The sequence below is a fragment of the Erpetoichthys calabaricus genome, chromosome 8, assembly GCF_900747795.2.
Source record: "Erpetoichthys calabaricus chromosome 8, fErpCal1.3, whole genome shotgun sequence".
NCBI classification, from domain to species: Eukaryota; Metazoa; Chordata; class Cladistia; order Polypteriformes; family Polypteridae; genus Erpetoichthys; species Erpetoichthys calabaricus.
The window spans coordinates 109,687,384-109,707,394 of record NC_041401.2 but is presented as its reverse complement, the minus strand read 5'-3'; the positions used below and the strand labels follow the sequence as shown (position 1 = coordinate 109,707,394).

The 20,011-nt window shown below is 39.2% G+C and overlaps 3 protein-coding genes across 6 annotated transcripts in view; 1 reads left to right on the top strand and 2 right to left on the bottom strand.

The window, feature by feature from the left end:
* The window catches only part of mcm3ap (minichromosome maintenance complex component 3 associated protein), an 81,534-nt gene extending 78,295 nt beyond the window's left edge, over positions 1-3,239 (bottom strand). For both annotated transcript variants that reach the window (XM_028807254.2, XM_051930590.1), the window contains exons 1-2: positions 3,078-3,239; positions 827-2,597 (exon numbers count right to left, since the gene is read on the bottom strand). In XM_028807254.2, coding sequence (XP_028663087.1) covers positions 827-2,471 — 1,645 coding nt within the window. In that variant the 5' untranslated portion in view covers positions 2,472-2,597; positions 3,078-3,239. The remainder of the gene's footprint in view (positions 1-826; positions 2,598-3,077) is intronic.
* Positions 3,240-3,332: 93 nt separating this feature from the next.
* LOC114655933 (endoribonuclease YbeY) lies at positions 3,333-18,338 on the top strand. 2 transcript variants are annotated; one of them, XM_028807253.2, is made up of 5 exons: positions 3,346-3,407; positions 7,317-7,587; positions 8,050-8,181; positions 11,334-11,402; positions 15,123-18,338. In XM_028807253.2, the coding sequence occupies exons 2-5, from the start codon at positions 7,378-7,380 to the stop codon at positions 15,210-15,212; spliced, it is 501 nt and encodes a 166-aa protein (XP_028663086.2). In that variant the 5' UTR covers positions 3,346-3,407; positions 7,317-7,377; the 3' UTR covers positions 15,213-18,338. The 2 variants fall into 2 exon arrangements, with proteins under 2 accessions (XP_051786564.1, XP_028663086.2); XM_051930604.1 differs by lacking the exon at positions 15,123-18,338 and having other exon boundaries at positions 3,333-3,407; positions 8,050-8,201; positions 11,334-11,352.
* A 191-nt stretch (positions 18,339-18,529) lies between these two features.
* The window catches only part of usp37 (ubiquitin specific peptidase 37), a 130,429-nt gene continuing 128,947 nt past the window's right edge, over positions 18,530-20,011 (bottom strand). For both annotated transcript variants that reach the window (XM_051930598.1, XM_051930599.1), the window contains one exon: positions 18,530-18,717. In XM_051930598.1, the coding sequence (XP_051786558.1) occupies positions 18,666-18,717 (52 nt within the window). In that variant the 3' untranslated portion in view covers positions 18,530-18,665. The remainder of the gene's footprint in view (positions 18,718-20,011) is intronic.

Here is a 20,011-nt window from a genome sequence, read left to right as displayed (position 1 = left end):
ACTGAAATGCAAGTACTCGTACTCGTTTTACAAAAAAGTGGTATCGGTGCATCCCTATTTCAGATTACAAGCTTAAGTGTTACTACTCCAAATCATTTCTTTTTGCTATCTAATTGGTTAAGATGATATGGGGCCATGGAACATTTCAATCAAACAGATGAAAAATATATTCTGGTGGGTACCTAATTGTTATTCTCAGACTGTTAATGGAATGAGAGTTTAAGAATCATAAATGTAGACAGAGACTTTGTGTCCCCTTTAAATCTACATAAAGAGAATGTACAAACTGCTCAGCCAAGAAGTTGTGAAAATATTCTTTAAAATGCCATCTTGTTTTTTACGTTTTCTTTGCCACTCATCTGATGTACAGCCTGCCAAGTGTATTTACCCTGCTTTTTGGGTTTCACACAGATGATTTTTGCTCGCTGCTCACCACAATCCACAGTAGTGACAGCCCCATTCAGGTGAGATATTTATAGCAAATGTCCTCACCCATTACTAGCAGTGGAATTTAAGGTTCTTTAACATGGTAGTGATTAGAACACTGACTGGCTGCTTTATGCGGTATGTCGGTTTTCCCAGGTTTTGAAAAACATAAAACCACACCAAAAGCCTGAGATGCAAATTAAAAAGGAAAAAAATCCATTCAATTAGGAAGACGTACCAGCTTTCAATCAAAGCAAATGCTAAAACTTATTTAAACTCAAGCACCTAATATACTAATAGATGAAAGATAGGGAAAAAGTAATTTATGCAAACCAAATAATATATTTTGCATTGCAAAAGTAAAAATAACCATGCCCAAGCCAGTAAAAGTTAAACTTACAGTCATCAGAGTGCTCCTTTGGCTTCTCAGCAGCTCCTCTGGGAAGTGGAGCAGAAGGCCTATGAGGGGACCGTGTCAAGTGCACTGCTTGAGAGGTTTTCTCCGTCTCTCCCCGTTCCTGGTGTCGCACCTCAGCTTTTTTTGGGTCATGATGGCTCGAGGCTTTCAGCAAGCCACTAAGAGCATTGCGAAAAAGACCTCCAGTTGGGCCTTGCAATTTCACAAGCGATCGTTTTGGAGGAAGTTGTGTTCCACTGCTAGCTCCTTTACTGCCATCTTCTTGATCATCCTGCATCTGGTGTGGCCCTCGATCATCAAACTCATCTTTTCTTTTAAGACCCTTTGAGACACCGTAGGAAACTCCTTGTGCTTGACTGTCATCAGGCTTCACAAGTTCGTCAGTCTGTTTATTTTTTGAACTAAATGATGCTGAGCTCATTGGTTGGTTCACTCCAGTCCCAGACACAGCAAAGGCAGATTTAGGAGTCAATGCTGTGTCTGTGTTTTTGTCAGAAAAGCTAAAGCTGGGTAAACTACCTACACTGGTGGCAGCTTGTGAAAGAGTCATACTACTGTTGTTTGTAGATGGGGTTACAGAATTTGAAAAATTAAACTGCAAGTCTCTACCACTTTCCTGTGAAACACTAGTAACTCCACTACTACCAGATGATGAAAACACTGGTGGAGGAAAGCTAAACTTTGATACCTCTCCTGAAGTTGCAGCTGAAAGAGAAAAAACAGAATTGTTACTGGTACTGCTGCTACCACTAGTGGAAGGCTGATTTGAGCCAAAAGGGGCACTTTGCTGCTGTTGACTGGAAGTACCTGGGCTTGCAAAAATAGGTCTAAAGCTAAACTCTGACTTGCCAAAGCCATGGGGTGGTGCATCTATACCACCAAAGCCTGAAGATGATGCTGAAAAAATGCTTGCACTGGAAGGAGGAGGAAGTGAGAAAGTAACAATCTTGGTGGCTGGAGTTTTCACTTCACTGGCAGATGTTGCCAAAGGCAGAGTAAAGGAAGGGGTGGGTTGACCAAAACTTGGTGTATCTGATTTTGTGAACCCCATATTTTGGCTTGAACCTGTTGATGTAGAAGATGAGTTTTGGAAAAGAGGTAGGGAGATCCCAGAAGGATTAGAGAAAGCAGATGGCTGCTGGCCCAAGCCCTGGGTTTGTCCAAATGCTGGGCTTTGACCCATCATATTTGACTGAGAGTATGCAGGAGGTGGGCCAAAGCCAACAGCTGCTTGTCCCAGTCCAGACGACTGCCCAAATGAAAAAGATTGTGTGTAAGGAGGTGGCTGTCCTGTCCCAGAAGCCTGACTGGATACTTGTGAAAGTGCAGGACTTTGGTTTGAACCCAAGCCTTGGCCAAAAGCTGAACCTTGCCCAAGCACTTGAGATTGCCCAAAGGGAGAAGACTGACCAAAACGCAATGGCTGCCCTAAAGATCCAAATGCTCCCGATTGACTAAAAGCAGATTGCTGCCCAAAAGCAGATGTTTGCCCAAATAAAGGATTCTGTCCAGTGTTCCCAAAACCTTGCTGTCCAAAAGGTGACTGGGAACCAAATATTCCACTAGGCACATTACTCTGGAAGGGGCTTTGTTGCTGTTGACTGCCAAAAGGATTATTTGTATTCATGGTGAAGGGAAAAAAAAATCACTGCCTACTAAAATAATGACGTATTCACAGCAACCTCAGCGAGTTACTTTAATTAAAATGACACTGCGCCATGAGACACCCGATTGATCTTCTTTAGTAGGGTACCTGCAAAGAAGAATAAAAAAATGTTTTTAATCATCTGACTGCCCATAAAAGTAAAGCAGAATATGCTTTTCAAATACCCTCTGGATGTGTTCTCCACAAACCTGAATGTTACAACGTATGGTGTCTCGTTATTTTGAATGTACGGGGTATTCTAATTAAGCCGAGTGAAGTCTCAAAATAAACCTGATAAAGGTAAAGGAGAAGGAGTGTGACCTGGGATCAACTGCCTTCTCCGACAGAGTGTAGTTCCATTTCTGGAAAGGCTCGGACCCTCGACGACTGCAGATTCGGAAAATGGATAAAGCGAGAGTACTCAGTTCTGATCATTCCAACCAGGTGAACGTAAGAAAGCTTTTGCTGTTAAACTAAAAAGCGACTCGTTTCCCCATATTATAAATAATACTAACCACACTAAAGAAAAATGAACACGAATAAAAGGTATTATCCCTCATCTCAGTACTATCACTTTTAAAGAATTACCTCATGAATATAAATAGGACGAAAAAAAAAACTATGCAGGACAGCTAAAACGCTCTCACATAATTTCCGAGTATTTTCCGTATTTGTTCTCCTCTGCTGGCTTATCCGATACCGATTTCGGTTTATAAATAGAAAACGTTTCAAACCCAAACAGCAAATGTCTGCAAGTCTTCCTCCTCCGCCTCCGGTGCAGCCAATTGCAAGCAAAAAGCCAATACACTAAACCGGAAGCACAGTGAACGTCGAGTGTCACTAAATATATTGTTCGGGTGTTTACCTCTTTCGACAAAAACACTGGCCCGACCGTTCGGTATGCTACATCTCGCCAAGGTAAGAACGTTAATGTACATTTACGAATGTTTTTTCGGAAGACATTTAACAATCAACAAAAATCTGAATTATCGTAAGCCGTCCTAGGTCGGTACGTTAATAAGAAATGCAATGATCTATTTTATGAGGTATAAGTATATAATAAACAAGAAAGGTTGCGCCAATTAAACATAGCATTATGCTCGTAATCACAGACCTTAAAATAATCTAAAACGAAACTCTGCGTGCTTATGTTTGAAACGTGTCATTTCTAACCTCATTAGTGTTGTACTATGAGGGCCAGGGCCACTGGTAAAGAATCGGATATTAAAAATGTTATCACATTGGTGATCAGCAACCTTACAATAGCCTAAAACAACATTCCACGTGCTTGTATTACTAATTCCCATGTTTGTGAATAGGGTTAACTTTAACCCCTGGCGTGCACAACTTCCAAGTCCTTCTGATCATTTTTACTGAAGACATCTATTGGTTTACTCTTTGTCATAAAGGGGTAATTTCCATCAAAATATGGGCCAAAGATGGCCTAAAATGTTGTTTTTCGGGTATTAGAGGGCAAAAAATAGGAAGGAACCCCGAAAAGCTTGAAGTCTTGCATAACAAAACATCAAACTGACTCGAACAACATATCACACGGGGGCTGGGTTGGGAATCATACCGGTGAGTATCTGCTTAAAAAAACTGAAGTGATTTCAAAGCATTCAGAAGTAATTTTTATGAACACAAAAAGTTTCTGTAGTCATTGTTGATTAAAAGGCTACCTTGTCACCTGAGCTGTGAATGCATGTGTTGTTCTATCAAGATTTGTCAATGAGTGAGTTTCATTTGTTTATATTTGGATGCCGTATAATAACACCGCAGCATTAGCTCAGCCTCATTAACAGTTATACAGTAAAACCTGCTAATGTGACCACCCGTGTAAGGTGACCACTTTTCCTTGGTCCCTTCAGAAATAGTGTGTTTTATATGGCAAAATGTTTGTACATAGTGACCTCCTCTCCTTGATCCCTAGGAAGAAAATCATCTTGGCTATAGTGACCAGATAAAAAAAAAAAAATATTTTGGGAAAACATAAAAATGTGGTCCCTTTATTCTCTGTAGGTGTAATAAATCATGTTAGAGCTTCTGGAAGGGATAGGCCTATTCCAGCAGTTTCCTGAAAGCCTAACTCTCCACCCCTCTTCTTACTTTCGTTTATTCATGGAATTCTTGTCAACACATGACTCTGTTGCTTCTGTGGATTACTCTTTTCTTTCAGATTTCTTTGAATCTCCCTCTTTGCGCAACTGAATTTTGTAACCATCTCCTCAGATTTAAAACGAGACAGTTCTGTGCTTCACCTCAAAATGTCTAAGAGAGTATAAAGAGCTTAGTCTGCGCCAGAAGTGCGAATTGTTACGCTTTTTGGACTTCCCTGCTGCAAGCTTCCTAGAATGTGGCACACCAGGACCATATTTTTCCTGGATAATGTCATCAGAGGCTTCTACAATTTGATTTTGTTTGAATGTTTATTTAAAAAAAAAAATTCAAATTGATTTTTTTTTTTGCGGCTAATATTTAATGTTTTTAATAATTAACATTACAACCAGTCACATACATATTGTATTCATTCTACATAAGATTTGTTCAATACAGTTTCTTGAAATTTTTCACTGCAAAAATGGAAAATTCCCATTTTTTCTTCAGTATTAGTACTTTTTTTGTTTTTCCTTGTTAGTAGTAAATAATGTTTTCATGCTTCCCTTTGAATTTTTATTCCGTAGAGCACAGGTGTCGGACTCCGGGCCTGGAGGGCCGCAGTGGCTGTAGGTTTTCATTCTAACCATCTTCTTCATTAGTGAGCAGTTTTTACTGCTAATTAACTTCTTTTGCTTAAGTTTTAATTAACTTGACTCAGACCCCTTAGTTGTCTCTTTTTCCTTAATTAGTAACCAAACAATAAGGAGACACAAAACAAGCCACCACATGACCAGCTCACCTGTGCCCATCACACAATATCTGAAATTAAAGAAAGATGAAGGTCTCAGTAAGGTTGGTCTCTCAGGTCACCAAAACATTTTGACATTGGTGTCCTTAGAAACAACAGAAAAATCGACAAATTTGGAAATGTCTGCTGTGGCAGAATGAGAGCAGCAACAAGCCATTGAATTAAATAACGGGCGTAATTAACAGCAAGAATCGGTTTCTCATTAAGAGACTGTTTGGAGTGAAATTGGTTGGAGTTTGAAATCTGAAATCTTGAAATGAAATTAGCTGGTCATCTGTTGGCTCGTTTCACATCTCATTTCTATTTGGCTGCCATTTAATGAAGAAAGGAATAAATACAGAGGACTGAATCCTTAAAAACAGGGCTATTGAAATGAAGGGAAAAGGAGTTAATTAGCAGTGAAAATGGGTCACTGATTAGGAAAAGGGTCAGAATGAAAACCTGTAGCCACTGCGGCCCTCCAGGCCCGGAGTTTGACACGCCTGCCGTAGAATCTTGATTTTTTCTTCCATATGTCCTTCTTTGGTTAAAGTGACCATTTTAGGTCGGTCCCTTGAGTGGTCACTATAAGCAGGTTTTACTGTATTTGGAGAACAAAACCATTAAGCAGTGTTACATGGGTGCCCAGTTCAACTGATCCTGTTAGGTTCCTTATGTCATATCTGTCATTTTGTGTATTGTTTGGATTTACGTTTTCATATATGGAGAAAATAGCAAACAGCCGTTAGGAAAAGAACCAGTTAGAAGAATGAAGCCTTGTAGATACGAATGAAAAGACTTTTGTAATTGTACACATCAATTAATACATTATTAAGTTGAATACTCTAACAACCCAAGGTACGGTAGAGGAAGGATTGACACAGAGACCCAAGCAGCTGTTTATTGGTCCTTGAAAGGACCTTTTATTGTCCCTTTAAGAAGGGACCCTAATCATTTGCTGCTGCTAGCCCCTGGAGATTGGCTGTAGTAATTATTAAATCTGTTCCAGAAAACTTCCAATGAGCCTGTGCCATTGAAACAGCCAACCTTCAACCTTGTCCATCTTATGTGGGTCAGGTTCCCTCTTGCTTGCTTGTGGGATTCAAACTCCAGCAAATTACATGTTATCCAGGGCTTCCACCAGATCTTTGTCTACTGACGCCATCTTGCCTCCATTGCATGCATTGCTGAAATCTGTTAAGTCTCCCATCAGCATAGGTTCAAGGTCTGTGACCGGAGTGCATGGAGAAATCAAGCTGGCCAGTGTTCATTCAGAGATCATCCTCCATCATGGGTTGTTGGGTGATTTAATCCCACAACTGCCACCAATACAACAACTCTACATACAGCGTAGAAAGGACTGACACACAGACACAAGCAGGTGTTTAATGTCTCTTTAAGAAAGGTCCTAATCAACTCCTACTACTAGCCCCGGAAGCTGCTGCTTTTTATATTCAAGGGGTATCACTGTCCTTGCAAGCCTTCACACCCACAGCAGCCATATTCCTTCCTTAAATGGGTCTGACCTGCTGCAGTGTTCATCAGGCCTCCTTTTATGCTCCTGCAGCATTGCATGATTCCAGCCTCTTGCCTGCCCCTGCATCTCACAGGTCAAGGAACTATATTATGAAATGTGCATTAGAACATATTTTTAGCTAAAGTAGCATTTTTAGTTGAAATAGAGTGTTATGACATTGTATTTCATGGTTGTTGCCTGTGATCTGAAGACTAGGATGGAGAATTCCAACTTAAAATTTAAATTGATATTTCAGATTAGAAATAAGAGTTTAGAGTTCAGGCTTGTTTTGTTGCTACCAACACTGTAGTCTTTTGTATTTCTTTTATACTGTGTTTTAGTTGTTTGTACATAATAGACAATTCTCCTTAAACTAAACTTTACCATTTTTATGTAGCAAAGAATAACTTACTTTTTTCTGTTTAAGAATTTGAAACTGTTGAGTCCTCCGTGACATCATCTAAAGGAATGTAGAACGACTGAATACAATGAGTATTGCTCTGCGCAACCTCCAGAGAGTGGTGCCCTTACGCAGGGCCAGGCTGAGGAAGGATGTGGAAACTCTTCGGCAGATTATGGGAATCCAAAAATTTGATTTGGGTTTCATTTGTGTAGACAACCAAAGGATAAAACACATTAACAAGAAATATAGGCATATGTCCATTCCCACAGATGTGCTGTCTTTTCCCTTTTATGAGGTATGTTTATAGCATTTTTTTTTAAATCACACCAAGAACTTTTTTACTCTGATTTTCAAAAGATCATCACAGAAACTACAACTATGAATCTCTAGCTTGATTGATTTGCTACTAGCTAAGTTGTCTCAATATCACATTCAGTGACATGGTGGAAGTGACTTTCCAACAAATTAATTTTCTAGCTTCTCAGTTGAAAATGTATTGTTTGTTCACTTAAAGTAGTAATCTAACAGTATCTAATTGCCATGCTATGTCGCTGGGAAGGCTTTTTTATGGTAGTTTCAAAATATAGGGTCCTTGTGACTTAACAGAATGAGAGTGAAAGGAAAAATATTCTATATGAACAGGTTATATCAAAAGCAGCCATGAAAGTACAATCAAAATGTATTTTATTGATAACATGAACCAAAGTAAAGACTTGAAAGCTTGTACTACAATGCATTAATTTTTATGTGTTTGGAGGATCTTAAGGCAGGAGACCTTCCAAATGCTACCCATCAGGATGAATGTAACCTGGGAGACATATTCTTAGGAGTGGAATTCATCTATAGGCAATGCCAAGTGCAGACTGAAGACTTTTATGAAACTCTGACAGTGAGTATTTTTCCCCTCCGGTCATTTTATTTATTTCTTAATGTACTGTATTTAGTATATTTATTACCACTTATATGGTTTGTTATGAATATACAAATTTGGAAATTTTAGTAATGTCATCTAACAGAATAAGGCAATTTTCTATGCATTGCTTTTAGGGTACTGAGAAACCATAAGCACATATCTGAGGGGACAAATATCCTGTGTCTCCCACAAACACAGTGTGGTGTTATGGGTCCACAGCTCTTCCAACAAAGACCGTTTTGTTTTAAATAAATAATCGCCGCGCTCGCAGCTTAGTGAGGGGGCGTGGTAACTGTAGCGAGCCGCAGGGCGATCTGCGGTGTGGGCGTTTCTCACCTAAGTGCACAGGTGAGAGACTGCCCACATCCGTGATCGTTCCTGTGGCTAATGGGCTGCAGCTGCCATGTCCTCTCCGCCTATATAGAGAAGCACAAGCCAGTTAAAGGGGAAGAAAAAGGAAAAGAAGTAGAAGAGAAAAGGAAAGAAACGGAGGTTGCAGGAGGAGGCAGGAAGCAGTAGAGAGAGAGAGAGAAAGTAAGTCGGTGCGGGAGAGCAAGCGAGTGCAGGCGAGTGCAGCAGCTGTACAGGTAGCTTGGGTGTTAGGCCGACACCCGAGGAGTAGCAGTAGTGGTTGCTCCCACAGAGTTGATTTTGAAGGGCGGGAGTGACCGGAAGATAGATGACTCTCCACATAAGGCCGCAGACGGCAGCGGGAGTTAAGACTTGGGGTGTGTATTCCCCAGTGTGGGCGCCCCGGTCGCTGAGGAACCCAAGTCGCTGTCTGGAAGAGCCTACCAGAGCCAGGGGTCGGTGAGGCGATCCAAACAGCTGAAGCAGGCAGAGAGAAGGTCAGCTGCATGTAGGGCGACTCTCCGGTAGAACAGCCCAGATGGGTGTAGCAGGGGAGCCGCCAGGCTAAACGGAAGACATCGGGCTCTTTGATTTTAACACATTGCTTCCTGTGCTATTTTACCTCGTGGTTTTTTAGAAGAGTTTTTTCTATTGGTTTTAACCTCCATTTCACAACTGTTTTATGGATTATTTATTTATTGAATGAACTGCACAGCACTTTACTTTGAACACTGTTTTGGATTTGTTGTAAATAAAAGCACTTAGCACTTTTAAACCATCCCCTTGCTCATTGGTATTGCCTCACTGTCTAGCTCATCGGTGACATTACCGACGGTGTTGGGTTCAAGGGCTCCCTAACAGCCGATGGCAGCATGGAGCAGAACCCGCGTCGTCACACACAGACAAAAATGAAAACAACAAGGATAACCATGTTGAAAACAATATTTGCAGTAACGTATTGAAAATACATAATTTCTAAAGAATATTACACGGAGGCTTTGTTTATTGGAATGTAACATAACAGATGCTCTAATTAAATTGTTTTAATAATATAGCAATTCAAGTTTAGATATCATGCGTAAATGAAATCGATTAGCTTTTAACATTCGCAAAAGTAGTTAAAACCCAAAAAGCAAAGGATGTGCAGGCCCAGATAATTAACCAGCAAAACTTTTTATTAAGGAAGAGAAGGAAAAAAGGGGGCAGTGGTGGAGACTTGTTAAATTACTTCTGTGTTCGTCAAAGCCAGACAGCAAAAGCTACTACCTAAAACATTACACCAAGCACCAATCTATGTTTTCCCAAGAAAAATATACTGTTTACAATGCATATCCTTGACATCAATTTCACTACTAAATGCTGCTTCTAAAATTCTGAGCAAAGTTCTAATGAATTTGAAATAGTGATTCCTTCTAATATTTCATATGATCAAACCTCCTTTTTAAACATGCTGTACTATCCCTGCCACCCCTCACTTAGTAGGAGGTAACTAGTTGGCATATCTCACACCCTATCTTCCTTTACCATTCTTTCTTGGGCAGAGCCTTGCAGATTATAGGCCTTTGGAACTTAATAGGGCTTTCAAGTGGGCACCCCACCCCATTTGGTGTTTTGTCAACTAGCCTTTAACAGCGGAACCAGCGTCCTGGTACCACCTCTTCCATCCTTCAGGTCTAACTGTTGCTCAGCTCTGCCCTTTCTTTCCTCCACCACCCTGGTTGCACCAATGTTTACTCCTGTTAAGCTACAGCCACCTGGATGTTGTTTCTTCCAGCCTTGAGATGTCTGCCATAAACTTTTTATGACTTGGACCTCTGATTCCAAGGATCCCCAACACTCCTACACCTAACCTCTATTGGGAGGTTCCAGACTCTCCATCCCATCAGCTGGCTCTCCTGGAAAATGGACTGGTATTTCCCAAGCTCTGACTTGTTAGTCTCATCGATCATTTCCTTCCAGGATACTGTTAACTCCACCAGGGCAGCCTGCTTTGTTGCTCTTTGCAAAATGATTAGATTGGGCCAGGGACATTTCCTGGCAATCCCTACTTAGAATTTTAGTCCTTTCATAATCATTTGCAGATCCTTGTAACTCCAGCCTCCTTACTTGCTTTCTCCCCTAGCCTTAGAAAATGGATGAAGTGGGGGCCCTCGTCTCCTCTCCTTACCCTGACCCTTGGTCTGTTGGGCCAAAACCTGGTCATTGCATAATCTATACCTTCTGTCCACCAAACTTGCTTGGCATGATGACAAAACGCGGTCCAGATTGGCTAGTCTCCACCTGTGAAAGTTTCTTGGCATTGGTATTACATTTATAAACCGAGAACAGTAAGAAACTGACACTGTGCCCCTTCATATTCCAAATGTCCTTGCAGTTCAGAAACTTCCCCCACGCACTGTCCCACCATGTCCAGCATTCCTGTTGTCTCTTGGCTACAGGTATGATTTATCTGTCCTCCACCATACCATGCTATAATGCTCTTTTGGGTTTGCATTCTTCCGGCTAGCTTTAGTAGTGCAACTAGACCAAGACTTCATATGGTTGGTGGCAGATAAAGCCTTTGAAAGATGTATTCATTTACTGCCCTATGTAAAGAGAGGTTTGGTTCAATAGATCTGCATAAATATTATAATATTCTTGCCCAAAAATGTGTTTATTTAAATAACACACTTTTTTGTACATAAAGAGAACAAGTTGCTTTCAACATGTTTGGCTTTGTGGTCTAAGCGGTTTATTTTGATACAAATACATGCTCTGTTTTGTTCACACTTTCACAGGTAGTAGCAGCTCATGGAATTTGCCACCTACTGGGATACAGACATAGAACAGAGCAAGAATGGAAACAGGTATAGTAATAAAAAAAAAGCTAGTTAACAATTACCTACAGTGACTTCCTTCTTGAATACAGCAAATTAGAATTTAATGGCATATAATTGCCTAATCTTCATCTTTGTTTTTTTTCTGGCCCACACTAAAAAGTACAGTGATCCCTCGCTATATCGCGCTTCGCCTTTCGCGGCTTCACTCTATCGCGGATTTTATATATAAGCATATTTAAATATATATCGCGGATTTTTTGCTGGTTCGCGGATTTCTGAGGACAATGGGTCTTTTAATTTCTGGTACATGCTTCCTCAGTTGGTTTGCCCGGTTGATTTCATACAAGGGATGCTATTGGCAGATGGCGGAGAAGCTACCCAACTTACTTTCTCTCTCTCTCTCTCTTGCGCTGACTTTCTCTGATCCTGACGTAGGGGGTGTGAGCAGGGGGGCTGTTCGCACACCTAGACGCTCGTCTAAAAATGCTGAAAGATTATCTTCACGTTGCTACCTTCTGTGTGCAGCTGCTTCCTGAAGCGACATGCTGCACGGTGCTTCGCATACTTAAAAGCTCAAAGGGCACGTATTGATTTTTGACTCTCTTTTTCTCTCTCCCTGCTCCTGACGGAGGGGGTGTGAGCTGCCGCCTTCAACAGCTTTGTACCGGCGGTGCTTCGCATACTTAAAAGCCAAACAGCCCTATTGATTTTGTTTGCTTTCCTCTCTGTTTCCTTTGAAGAGAAGATATGTTTGCATCCTTTTAATTGTGAGACAGAACTGTCATCTCTGTCTTGTCATGGAGCACAGTTTAAACTTTTGAAAAAGAGACAAATGTTTGTTTGCAGTGTTTGAATAACGTTCCTGTCTCTCTACAACCTCCTGTGTTTCTGCGCAAATCTGTGACCCAAGCATGACAATATAAAAATAACCATATAAACATATGGTTTCTACTTCGCGGATTTTCTTATTTCGCGGGTGGCTCTGGAACGCAACCCCCGCGATGGAGGAGGGATTACTGTACAATCAAAATTTTCTGCATTGTGCACACTCCAAAGTACAGGATTAAGTTAGCATATAATCATCAGCCATTTAATTATTTTTTCAGGTTTACCCAGTTGCCCCCAGAATAATTTCCCCTACTTTGCACAGTTCTGGGCATCCTTTTGTCATGTTCACAAACACTTTTAACCATGTCATCTTCAGCCTCATCCTTGGCCTTAATCCCCTTTGCCTCTACATCCAATCATCCTACTCCTTTCCATCCATGCCTTTCTTTTATCTTAGCGTTAATAATCCATTCATTCCACACATCCACCTGATAATTCTCAGTTTTTTGCTTCTTGTTTAAAATTCATTGGTTATGTCTCGCTTTTGTATAGCACACTACTTCCCATGAAGCTTTCAAAAATTTTTCACTTCAAAGGAAAAGATTCAAACTTTCACTGCTAAAGGAGTGACAGTGCCTATAATTTTTTCCCCATACACCTCTAATTCTTGCTATTACCACCAAGCCTACATGTGGCTGTGCTCAACATGTCAACTAGGGTAGTAGAACATCACTATGTTTTTCTCTCTCACTTGGACAGAGGCAGTGGTGCTGTAAGAATTATGTTTCTAGACTTCTCTAGCGCCTTCAACACAATCCAACCTCTGCTATCGTGGGCTGTATCAGGAATGGGCTGGAGGAGGAGTATAGGGACCTAATCAATGACTTTGTTAAATGGTGCGACTCAAACCACCTACACCTGAACACCAGCAAAACCAAGGAGCTGGTGGTGGATTTTAGGAGGCCCAGACCCCTCATAGACCCAGTGATCATCAAAGGTGACTGTGTGCAGATGGTGCAGACCTATAAATATCTGGTAGTGCAGCTGGATGATAAATTAGACTGGACTGCCAATACTGATGCGCTGTGCAAGAAAGGACAGAGCCGGTTATATTTCCTTAGAAGGCTGGCTTCCTTCAACATCTGCAATAAGATGCTGCAGATGTTCTATCAAACAGTTGTGGCGAGCGCCCTCTTCTACGCAGTGGTGTGCTGGGGAGGCACCATTAAGAGGAAAGACTCCTCACGCCTGGACAAACTAGTGAGGAAGGCAGGCTCTATTGTTGGCATGGAGCTGGACAGTTTAACATCTGTGGCAGAGCGAAGGGCACTCAGCAGGCTCCTATCAATTATGGAAAATCCACTGCATCCACTAAATAGTATCATCTCCAGACAGAAGAGCAGCTTCAGCGACAGACTGCTGTCACTGTCCTGCTCCACAGACAGATTGAGGAGATCGTTCCTCCCCAAACTATGCGACTCTTTAATTCCACCCGGGGGGGGTAAACGTTAATATTTAACATTATACATAGTTATTGTCTGTTTTTTCACCTGCATTATTATCATTCTTTAATTTAATATTATTTATTGTATCAGTATGCTGCTGCTGAAGAATGTGAATTTCCCATTGGGATTAATAAAGTATCTATCTATCTAAAACAACTCTACTGACAATATCTTAATTTACTCTTACTGCATAAGCATTTTCCATCCCTCTTGCAGACTTTCTACAAAGGTCACAGTCAACACCTGTAGCCCAGCCTTTACACTATACCTCTTATGCATATTCCTCCAAAAACCTGTGCTTTAGACCACATTTTTTCCCCCACAAACACCTCTATGTACAGCACACACTGCATGGTCATGCCCCTTTGCATCCAATCCAAGTCTTTACTGCATTTACTTTGTGGGCTTTCATTTCCAGGATCTTTTTCAATTCTGCTTCAATTTTCAGCATCAACACGTGATAACTGGTGTACAAGATCATTGCAACCCTTCACAAACTTCTCTGGTCACTGCCTTCAACACCATTACAAAAAAAGCATCAGATTCAAGATTACTTGATCACTTGAAAATTTTTTCACTGTCCCCATGTGCCATCCTGACCATTGTATGTTTCTTCATATATCAACATCACGCTATCCATTTGACTATAAACGTTTTTTGATAGCTACTTGTTAGGAGTCACTCGGTCAGTCCTCTAACTGTTGTCTGTCTCACTTTCTCGTCATCCTTTCAGAAATGCAAACACAAACCACTGGAATCTGGGACATCATGTCTATTGATTCAACCAAGGAAGATCGGTTGACGAGTTGTAGATCTTGCTGTCTTAAGCTGAGGGAACTTTCCTGCACAAAGGCTCTTTTCATCCTGGCTGCACACTTCACTCGTTACATCATCAATCCACCTTTGGCGAAACCATGTCAAATACATGTAATTTTTTTCCTCCATTTGCCTGACAGAAAATACTGAAAGCTAACTTCCACCAGTCCCATGATTGTTTTGTCTAGCACTTATTTAACAACCCTCAATACCTTCTCAAAGCTTAGGTATTATAAACATGACAGTCTTGCACATATTTAGTGCAGTTCATGGTTTCATAGTTCGCACAGGGTTAAGACAAGAAACCACCCTGGAATGAACCTTAACACTTAAAAGTGTTGTAATTTAGAATCACCCTTTGGAATAACTTGTTTTTCTCCAGGCACACTGATTTTCATCCCATGCAGATACAAAGACCTTGCAAATTCTATGCAGACAACACCCAGGCTCAAGGTATGAACCCTGGATGTGGGATCTGTGAGGCCACCATGCTAACCTGTATAAATGTTCCTGCTTTTGCCATTTTTGAGAACGGAGGTTTACTTTTTATAACGTATCTTATTTCTTGCATATCACTATTCTTTTCCTTTTAAAACAGATGTTCCAGAAGGAGAGCCAAGTCCTTGAAGAGTACAACAGATGTACCGGACTCAAACTCCAGCCACTTACAAAAAATCATTTTTCTTAACTTGAACCCAGGAGAAAACAATGAATGTTTTAATATTCAGCTGAACTTTTCACTAAAAAAGGGAACACAATCTGTTTGTTGTTGTAAAGATATGCTTTATGTGAAAAAGGAGCTTCCTTAATGCTTGCAAATTTGACACACTTCAAACACACAAAATATCTAAAATTATTTTCACAATTTAATGCAGTGCGATACATTAGTACTGAAGTAGTGCTTTGAATTTCATGAGATGTTAAAGGTCAGGTTACAATGGACTTTTGAAAAAAATGCAGAGTAATTGCCAAATATTAGCTATATTGGGTTGAGCTAATCCCCAGGAAGTCCAACCACCTCTCATATCCTACACACACACACACACACACACAATGTTAGGTTACATGCCGTACATTTGTGTTTAAAAATGTACTGAGGTATTGCAAGGAAAACATTAATAGTGGAATGACTAACTGGCACCCTGCCCGGGGTTTGTTTACTGCCTTGCACCCTGTGTTGGCTGGGATTGGCTCCAGCAGACCCCCGTGCCCCTGTAGTTAGGATATAGCGGGTTGGATAATGGATGGATGACTAATTGTCATTGACTTGAATTGGGGAGGGAGCTGGGGACCATGGACGCTATTGGAGGATTTTGCACATTTGGTTGTGGTTCTTTCAACAGCAAACATTTTCCATTTTTCTAAACAAAATGTAAATAGGTATATTTAAATCATTTTTACAAAACAATCCAGTCTTTAAAAGCACAAAAACATGTTAAAATTTACCAATAAAACTGTATTACAAATTGTTTTAGATTAAATGAATGGGCTTAAATACCACCTGCATTTTCTCCTTTCACAGGAAGTTCTGTAAATATTTACGTTTGTAAAAAAATAAAAAATTCTATAGTAGTAGGAAATTAGTTAGGGTGCTTCATATATAAAACGTTCCTTGGATTGCATACTAACATTTTGCTTATGCTCTCAAAGGCAAAAATGGCATATGCACAAAAAAATGGTTTTATAAAACCGTATGTATGTAACATGCCATGCCAAGTTCCTTTGTAAATCTCAAATCAACTTAGAACTATGCAAGCCACCTTGCAACAACATTAATCAGACACATTTAGGAATCACATTTTACTTGTATATTAACTGAGTGAAGGTGCTTTCTGTTTATATCATTTACAAAAGCAGGTTCATTCATTGATTGTACAATTTATCATAATATCTGTGCATTGATTACAATAGAAAATACAATTGCTTCAAATTGTCTTTTAATCTTGGCTTGCTCACCCTGACCATGAGGAGACTAGATATAGCTGGGTAGCATCTTAATTTTACCATTCCATACAGATGATGCAACACAGCTGGGGGATGGCTGCAAGATACCCTGCCAGTTAGTGGCCACTTCATGCTGAAAAGCTTTTATCGCCAAATACCCTACAGCTGTTAAAACCTGTGATGGAACAGGGATTACATGATTTCTGCATGTCAGTCTCTTGTAATGTAGGCACAATTCAACACACAACTCGGACTCTAGGAAGTCTAAATTGTCTTATAACCCAGTCATAATTATATGCCAAAAAAATTACTGTGATCCCTGAAGACTCGAGTCTTTGTATAGCTTGCCATTGGCAATATATTTGTGAATTTCCCCTTGGGATTAATTATCTATCTATCTATATCCTCCAAAATAGACAACAATGCCATTGCCAGCTATGTCATATAACACCGTGCACACATTTTTCATAAACAAATCAGATAAGCCATACACTAATGCAATTAACATTAAGCTTATTCATTAGGAGTTATTACCAACACTGAAGACAGGTGTACTGAGAGAGCATGTTAATTAACCGTGATATAATTAGTTCAGTAACATTGTGATGTGATGACTCTCACGTCATTGAAATAAAACAAGATTTTCAGTCCACTTCATTGTCCTGCCGCCTAGGGTCGCTAAGATGCCATCATTGTGGAAATTTGTCCTAACATTAAGCCAATTTTCACACTAACTTTTTGTTATAAATCTCAGCCTTTGCATAAGAAAAGGCTGGCACACATTTCCAACTCTGACCTCCTTTTACACATGAGGCCCCAGATGTTTTGCATTATTATTTGATTGGTTTTGTGAATATTCTGTCAAGTACACTAACAAAATCAAATTAGTTTATGTATGTCAGTAGCAAAAACAAATAACCTTTTTAAAATTAAAAAAATAATGTTTCACTTTATCTTTTATTCTTACATTAATCTCAAGTATATTTTGCTTATTATACACATTTCCTGAGAGATTATATTTCAAATGTATTATTTACTAGGCTGGATAACTGTTTCAAGTTTAAAAAATTCCAGTATAAGATGGTATTTCCAATACTTAATCAGAATGGTGACAGCCGTACTTCATCTAAAAGCTCTTAGGAGAGCATTTCTAAAGGAAAATGTGCTAGCAAAAGCCGGCAAATAAGGGAGAACCCATCCTTCAAACAGCTTCAGAAAGGATTTGAGCTGACACTTGACTGTTCTTACTAATTAATAATGTCTGAGGCTAGGAAGGACTGAATTCAAATTAAACCTTTGATTCCTCTGACCTACATCTGTACTTGGTTACAACCATTTTCAGAAGATAAGCATTTCTAAGTGTTAAAATTTGTAATATACCTTACATAGATGGAACTTTATTTGTCTGTAGGGTAAATTTGGCAATGCTGTCTAACTGTTGTTACTGAGAAGATGTAAAGTGGAAATAATTTTAAAGAAAAAAAATTATGAAATAGATAAATGGAAACTATAAAATTTGAGTCATAACAATGGCTGCACTTTAATAAAATCCAGTTTTGTCTGATATTCTTAACAACAGGAATTGTTAAAGTTACATATGTACAAACCTACAAGATTGTTTAGTAAACTCTAGAAGCAAGCTCATACTTTTATTTAATCCCACCAACCCAGGGCAACTATTTACACACCAACTTTTTAAAGCATACTGAATTGATGATATATGTTGATGCTATAAATTGCAACAACATTGCTGAAAAGTTACAACTGTAGCACACCATTCCCCTTTTAACGGAAAAAGGGACATCAATAAATATAACCTCTTTATTAAGAACAGGGAGAGCAAAACACACACACACATAAAACCACACACTCTCAATGCATTTAAATTGCCTGGAGTTTTTAATCCAGGATTAAACACAGAAAAATAATTGCAAAATACAATCTTGTGGAAATTACCACTTTTATAGTACATTAACAGAACTAGATATACAGCTGCACGAGAGACTGGTTATTAGCAAAGATTTTAAACCAAAGCTGTTTGAAGATGATCACTTTACTGTAAAAAAAAAAAAAAAAAAAAACCTCTCCGGGAGTCAAAGGGAGAATAATTATCAGTAGTTCTCTTAAACATATTCATATTAGTTCATATTCAGCAACCAAATAAGCATTTTTGTAGGACGTCTTTTGACCTTCATCTCTATCTTCCACTTGAAATCTTCTCTGCCTCTAGCAGCTCCTCAAATATATCTCTGAAAAATAAATTTGAAGAAAAATTGTTACAGCAACTTCCTCTTTATTACCATATAATTATATAATGTGTAACATAGTAAGTGTTAGTTTTCAAATGTTAAGAAAGCCAAGTTCTATAATTACAAAAATTTAGTATGAGGTGAGATATCAGACCAGATCTGAGAAATAGACTGATAAATTCAATCACTACATATACATGAGACACAGATAACACTGAAGGCTTTCTGACTTTTAAATATAAATTATAATACAAAATAAAAGGTTATATTTACATACTGCATAAATAAAATCACAGTTCCAATTTTTCTGTTTAGATATAATCTTCTCTTGACTCTAACACTTATATTTGCATATAAACTATTCATATTTCCCTCATTTACACGATCAGCATTTTAAAATTACTAGTCTGTGTAAATGAGTAACAGCCTAGGTATGTAACATTACAGTAATATTTGGTTTAAACATACAGTAGAGAAATGCTTTAACAATTAAGTTGTTACTAAATCTTTTGCTGATTTTGAAAAAACTAAAATGTTGCACATTTTTCTACACCTCAGCTTATGCCTATTAAGGTTTTGAAAGAAGGCAGTTATTTATAGTAAAGAAGAAAGATATTTTGAAGTAAGGTAGGTTATACTCAATAATCATAGTGACGTATTGCATGCTGATCAGCACATTCAAGAATTTCACTGTAGAAGTGACAATAATGACTTGATAAACCAATAATGTCATGCAACACTTAATCACTTAATCAACCAATAAACCAAATGTAAATAATGGGTTAAATTAGACTAAACACACCTAAGCTTAAATGCTGCCAGCCCAATCTAAACATCACTTGAATAGCAATGTGAGGTTGGCTAAAAGATCTCAACAAGCAGCACACCATGTGCAATCTAAAGAAATTCTAGAAAACCTGAGAAAGAAAGTTACTGACACATACAAGTCGGAAATGGGTTACAAAGCAATATCTAAAACCCTGGGCAGCTAGTGAACCACCGTGAAAGCCGTGTTCTCCAAAGGGAGAAAATTTGGAACAGTGATCAATCTGCCCAGGAGTTACTGGCCTAGCAAAATTACTCTTTAAGAGTACACAGAAAACTCATGCAGGAAATCACAGATGAATCTAGATGAACATCTAAGGAACTGCAGGCTTCTCTCAGCTCAGTTAATGCCACCATTAGAAAGACACTTGGCAAAAATGGTATCCTTGGGAGAGTTGCAAGGTGAAAAACACTGCTAAACAAGAGGAGCATAAAGGCTTGTCTACCATTTGCCAAAAAAAAAAAAAAA